This window comes from Pseudopipra pipra, chromosome 7 (genome assembly GCF_036250125.1).
Source record: "Pseudopipra pipra isolate bDixPip1 chromosome 7, bDixPip1.hap1, whole genome shotgun sequence".
NCBI lineage: Eukaryota > Metazoa > Chordata > Aves > Passeriformes > Pipridae > Pseudopipra > Pseudopipra pipra.
The window spans coordinates 33,002,334-33,008,824 of record NC_087555.1 but is presented as its reverse complement, the minus strand read 5'-3'; the positions used below and the strand labels follow the sequence as shown (position 1 = coordinate 33,008,824).

At 54.4% G+C, this 6,491-nt stretch overlaps 1 protein-coding gene and 1 long non-coding RNA gene across 2 annotated transcripts; one reads left to right on the top strand and one right to left on the bottom strand.

Annotated features, from left to right (window-relative positions):
- Positions 1-229: 229 nt before the first annotated feature.
- On the top strand, positions 230-2,888 carry LOC135417422 (uncharacterized). Its single transcript, XR_010432024.1, has 2 exons — positions 230-1,404; positions 2,134-2,888. It is a non-coding gene; the product is annotated as an uncharacterized LOC135417422 (long non-coding RNA).
- A 1,251-nt stretch (positions 2,889-4,139) lies between these two features.
- Positions 4,140-6,044, bottom strand: LOC135417419 (serine/arginine repetitive matrix protein 2). The gene is made up of 2 exons (XM_064661567.1): positions 5,269-6,044; positions 4,140-5,109 (listed from the first exon to the last, which is right to left on the bottom strand). Exons 1-2 carry the CDS (start codon positions 5,424-5,426, stop codon positions 4,404-4,406), a joined length of 864 nt encoding a protein of 287 aa, XP_064517637.1. The 5' UTR covers positions 5,427-6,044; the 3' UTR covers positions 4,140-4,403.
- Positions 6,045-6,491: the final 447 nt, after the last annotated feature.

Below are 6,491 nucleotides of genomic sequence, written 5' to 3'. Positions count from 1 at the left end.
CAGGGACTTATACTCTCACAGAGAGCTGTCATGCTGTCAACATTACCTGTAATGAAGCCACTAATCACTCAGAAGGTTCCCAAATGGCAGTTCTAATTGTTATAACTAATTCAGTTTTCCACTACCAGGAAGAGTGCCTTATCTTTAGTTCTTAGCATTTGGAAGCTTTTAGCCTAATCAACACGTTTAAGTGAAGTGTCATTTCATTTTCAGTTTTTCCACTGTTCTGGACCATCATGTGTTTTGACTCTGAAAGAGTTTCAGTGAATTACTAAAATGTAATTTCACTAAACGTCTAAAAAACATTCAATGCATGAAGCCCATGTAACCAGGAAGGCAATGGCAGCTTTTCCATTAAGTGTTTTAGTCAGACTTTCCCTTGAAAGGTAGACTCCATCTTAGAAACCCCAATATCAATACACAGTGGCTGAGGAACTTTTTTTTTCTGTAGAAAAAGATTTTAATTTAGACTGTTCTCTGAAGCACCACTGCTTAGTAACATTCCCAAAGTCACTTACTCTTAAATATACAAAGAGGGATTTACCTAAAAATACCTGAAAATCCAAGGTGACTAAGCACAAATACTCTTGACTCACTTGACTCACTATTAAGTCTGTTTACTAAGTTCAGTGATTTTTGTGAATGCCTTTCAGAGGGCAGCTGATGTGAGGCCTCCTTAGCCTGACAGACAGGGTTCCAGAACTGACAGTGTGTCTGGGCTAAGGTCTTAGTAAATTAGCACTTTGAAAATCCTCAGAAATGTTCTTCTCTTCAGTTATGTGGAGGACTCAGGATAAAATTATGAGTGCACAGGCAAGCAACTTATGCTGTCCTGGTTCTTTCCCTGCTCTATAAAAATTAGTAAGATACAATTCTGTTCCAGGCATGGAAAAAGATATGCAACAATTGAAAAAATACTTTATTATATGGATTTTACAGTTCTTATGTGGTTTCAAATATGTGCATTGTATGTTACCCCTACAGTTCTATTGCCTGGGCACGATAAGACTTGCCTCGAGTTGTCTGTTCCCTGCTTTCTCCACTCTTCCCTGTGGTTGGCTGAAAAAGCTGCAGTGTGGAGAGAGCTACCATTGGTCCTTTCCTTTCCCAGTTCCTCCCTCTTCTCCCGAGTCCTTACTCCTATTCGTTCCCCTGGTTGTCTGTCTCATGCTCCACCCAATTTGCTGGCACTTTCTACACCAGAACTTACATAAACCCTCGCACATCCTCAATTAACAGCCATTGCACCCGACCTCCAACTTCAATTTGGGCCCTTTGGGCAATGTCATGGTCCCACTCCCCTCTCCCCCGGACCGTGGCACAATTCTAATAGAATGGTTTTCTCTTATGTTAAGGTGCTCTGAGTGGAAGCACCATCCACTGTTCTGAAGTGTTTTATAAAAGGTGGAGCATGGATCTGAGGAATATAGAAGATGTTGCCTTTGTAGGTGCTTGTCACGAGAGTCTACACTTTTTTCATCTACTGGCTTTCCCCACCAAGCAATCTTGGTGATCAGGGCATATTCTTTTCATTAAAATCGATGTCTCATCCACTGGGGTAATTTGCTCATTAGATTAAGTTGCCAATGGCAGTTTTTCTGGAGTTGAGGGAGAGAAGTAGTTTCTTTTAAGTAAGTAGTTTGGTGTAAATAAGTCGTGTACTTTATCTAAGGGAAGAAAGAACATATAACATAGAGAAGGTGAGGTTATTGAAAATACAACCTTAACTGGAAAGTAAGAAAATACTACCAGTGGCTGTAGTCAGGAAGCACAGTGCTGAACAGACAGAACAAAAAATTGAGTTGTAAATAGGTCTTTGGGAGGTTATAACTCAAGGTACATGTATTATTCAAGAAGTAATAAGGCCTGGAATCTCCATTTGGAGATAAATATTTCATTGTGCAAGGCACTGCACAGGTAAAAATACACGGGGGAGGGGTATACATTCCCAACCACCTTTCAATTTAATGACAGAACTTATGCAAGAAAAAAACAATGGGACTGCACCCTAACACTGACCAGATTGAAATGATGGTTAAGCTGTTGGAAGACATGGTGGTAGATTTGCAATTTTAGTTCCTCCACTTCAGTGTTTCATATCTCCTGTTAGTGAATCATATCTTTATTTTACAGAAAGAATCTCAAAGGATGAGCAGGTGCAAGCATGATGGGAGGTTTCAGGCTGCTCATTTGCTAAATTCCTATTCCTTTTAGGTCAGATTTTTTAGACAATGAAAGTTCACATCTATTAGCTTTCATCTATTTCAATATTAAGCAAAAATTGAAGTGGGATATCTTGCTTTTTGAGTCTTTCTAATGCCAGGGTGCAGCTAACACAGTGAGAGTCGGATGTACAGTGACCCTGCAGAGTCTGATTCACGTGCTTATATGCTGCTCTCTCAATGGTTTGCATGGATATTTGTTGGAGGTGCCCCGATGGAGACCTATGAGTGGTGGAGAGAAGTTGCTAAAAAGAAATCAGAAGAAGAGGAAGAAAAACTATTGGAATGTACTTACACCTTGGTGCACTGAATGTGACTGTTGGGACCACGAGAGTGTTTGTTTCAGCGTGTATTTGCTCCATTATGCAATTGTTTTATTAGTGGTATATTTTATTATAAAAATGTGTTACTCCCTGCACTGTACCCCTGTTACCCTTTTTTCTGTTTGTTCGATGTAAGCCCTTTCCTTATTCATCCTACCCTGCTTCACCTGTTCTACCCAAAGACAGTTTCCCATTTGTCCGTGTTCAGACAGTTCCACCCCTTGTTGCTGTGATTTGCCACTCCTGGAATACTCCTCCCACTCTCCACCCTTTGTTCCAGAAAAGTCCCTATTCTCCCCATAAAAGCCAGCATCCATGTTTTACAAATGTTCATTCTGTGTCACACCATGACTACGTGCAGAGTGATCCTTTATGGGTCTTGCATTAAGTGGGGTTACAGCTCTCCTTACATCAGATATTTTGCTAAGAGCAGCCACAGAGATAATCCCACAGCCAAATAATTTAATCCTGGTCATTCATTTTGTAACCTGCTGAATGGTAAAAGTACAAATGAATATCAGGACAAAAGAAGGTGAAAGCTTTGGGTTTGGTTGCTTCTTTTTATTCCTTTCAGCTGCTGTTAAAAGTACCTTAATATTCAGCCCAGACAGCAGGGACTTGTAGTTTAGTAGACGTGACAATGGACTGTAGATAATCTACAAAAGCAGCATAGGGTATCACTGAGAACACGTTCATCTATAATAATTAATTCAGGAAAATTACAAAGCAGTAGACCACCTCAGTGGTAAATACCAATCTTTGACCCACAAGCTCTTTCTCTTAGTGCACTTTAACAATAGCTTTAGGTCATATTTTGAAAATAACAATATTAGAAGCTCTATACTTCCTCTCACCAGTCTCTGGGAATGGTCCTGGTGAATTACTTACCTACTTCCACCGCCACTAATGGGCTTCGCTCTGTTCTCCGGAACAAGGGGCAAAGATGTTCCGCCCACCAGCTTAGGGGGAAACCCTGGAGGCACATCTCCAAGCCCCTCCCCGCCCACCCACAGGCCCCCCCACTTCCACAAAACTCTCCAAGCTTCGCTTGGACTCACCACGGCGACGCACGGCGCAGTCCCACCCGCTGCGGGGAGCCGGGCCCTCTGGGCAAAGGCAGCTGGGCAGGCGAAGCAGCGGCCAAAGAGGCTGCCGCCCTGCTTACAGGGGCCTCCGGCCGCTGCCTGGACCACAAAGCGCCCGGGACACCAGGGCACTGGCCCCGACTTACAGGGGGGCCCTGGGCCCAAAGGCCTACGGAGGCTCCTCCTCTCCGCTTCGGGGGCACCTGACCCGCTCCCCGCTAACGGGGCGGTCGCCCCGCACAGGCTGCCAGCTGAGGGAGCGCAAAGGCTCCCAGACCCGGTCCCTGCTTACAGGCGGGTCCACGCCCAGGGAGCCACGGAGCTCGGCCTTCCCCCGAGGACAGGGAGGGCACACGCCCAGCCCCACGCCTGTGAAAGGGTGGGGACCCCACGGGACACCCGCCTGGTTACAGGGGGTCCCTCCAACCGCCCGCCGGGCACGGGGGACGCACAAAGCCCCACTTACGGGGCCGCCCCCGAGGCCCGGCACTCCCAACAGTGGCCTGACGGCCTAGGGCCGGGGGTACAGGGCCCCAGCCCTGAGGACGGGCTGGGGGGATCACGCTGGCACATCGCCAGCAGGACAGGCAGCCCCGCAGCGCAGGCACACGCCCAGGCCCTGGCTACAGGCGGGTCACGGTGCCTGCACCGCCACTAACGGGCTTCGCTCTGTCCTGGGGAAGAAGGGGCAAGGCCGGGCCCCCTCTCCGCCCGCCGGCTTCGAGGGCGCCTCCCGGTTGCTGCACAGAGCCCCTCTTTCCCTCCTGGGAAGCCTAAGCTACGCTGCCTACATCTCTACGGGGGCTACAGGAGGGACCAGCTCGCTCGCTCGCTCGCTCACTCACACCGACAAGACAAGGACACAAAGGGGGAACGTCCCAGAAGAGGGAGCAAGCTCTGTGCGCCAACCCGTGGGGAGCCAGCCCTGCCGCCGAGCAGGAGAGGAGAGCCTCGGGCTTGCCCCCGGGCTGCGCACGGGCCAGAAGGGCCTCAGCGCGCTGAGGGGCAAGGGACACGGGCTGTGACACGCCCCGACTACAGGGGGTCACTCTGGCCAGGGACCGCCAGCAGGCACCGAAGGTGCCAAGGGAAAAAGCCCTGCCCTGCTTACAGGGTGGGCTGGGGGTCGGGAGAGCTCCGTTTCCCCCCTCGGGCGCGGAGGCGGGCACTCTCACCCTCCTTACAGGGCGGTTGCCCCGCTCTCCGGGCAGCCAGAGGAGCGCGATGGCAAAAGGCCAACGCCAAGCAAGGCAAAGGACCCAGCCCTGCTTACAGGGAGGTCGCCCAGCGCCAAGCCGGCGGGCGCAGCCGGAAGCTGCCCGCCGGACTCTTAGGGATCCCTGCCCCGGGGATGCCGGGGAGGGGCCTTTGCCCAGAGGGCCTTTCTCCCGCCCCCTCTTGAGCGCGAAGCCGACGCTCTTCTTCTCGCTCTTGCCTCGCCGTCCAACTCCACGGCTCCGCTTTCTTCTCGGAGGGCTCCTGCCAAGGCAGGAGGACGCGGCTCGGACTCAGAAGCTCCGAGTCCTTGCACCGAAGGAAAGCAGGACCCAGAGGCAGCTGCCCCAGCCACCGCCCGCCCGCCCACTCGCAGGACCCCCACACCTCCACACCACCCCCCCCGACCTCAGCTGCTCTCACCGCGGCGTCTTCCCGCGTCGGCGCTGCCGTCCCGCACGACGCCTCCTCCGCTGTCTTCTCCGACGGCTTCTGCCAGGGCGGGAGGAGGCAGGTGGGCCCGAGAAACACCGGCTCCTCCGTACGCAGGCAACCCGGACCCCGCGCCCCCGGAGGCACATCTCCAAGCCCCTCCCCGCCCACCCACAGGCCCCCCCACTTCCACAAAACTCTCCAAGCTTCACTTGGACTCACCACGGCGACGCACGGCGCAGTCCCACCCGCTGCGGGGAGCCGGGCCCTCTGGGCAAAGCCAGCTGGGCAGGCGAAGCAGCGGCCAAAGAGGCTGCCGCCCTGCTTACAGGGGCCTCCGGCCGCTGCCTGGACCACAAAGCGCCCGGGACACCAGGGCACTGGCCCCGACTTACAGGGGGGCCCTGGGCCCAAAGGCCTACGGAGGCTCCTCCTCTCCGCTTCGGGGGCACCTGACCCGCTCCCCGCTAACGGGGCGGTCGCCCCGCACAGGCTGCCAGCTGAGGGAGCGCAAAGGCTCCCAGACCCGGTCCCTGCTTACAGGTGGGTCCACGCCCAGGGAGCCACGGAGCTCGGCCTTCCCCCGAGGACAGGGAGGGCACACGCCCAGCCCCACGCCTGTGAAAGGGTGGGGACCCCACGGGACACCCGCCTGGTTACAGGGGGTCCCTCCAACCGCCCGCCGGGCACGGGGGACGCACAAAGCCCCACTTACGGGGCCGCCCCCGAGGCCCGGCACTCCCAACAGTGGCCTGACGGCCTAGGGCCGGGGGTACAGGGCCCCAGCCCTGAGGACGGGCTGGGGGGATCACGCTGGCACATCGCCAGCAGGACAGGCAGCCCCGCAGCGCAGGCACACGCACAGGCCCTGGCTACAGGCGGGTCACGGTGCCTGCACCGCCACTAACGGGCTTCGCTCTGTCCTGGGGAAGAAGGGGCAAGGCCGGGCCCCCTCTCCGCCCGCCGGCTTCGAGGGCGCCTCCCGGTTGCTGCACAGAGCCCCTCTTTCCCTCCTGGGAAGCCTAAGCTACGCTGCCTACATCTCTACGGGGGCTACAGGAGGGACCAGCTCGCTCGCTCGCTCGCTCACTCACACCGACAAGACAAGGACACAAAGGGGGAACGTCCCAGAAGAGGGAGCAAGCTCTGTGCGCCAACCCGTGGGGAGCCAGCCCTGCCGCCGAGCAGGAGAGGAGAGCCTCGGGCTTGCCCCC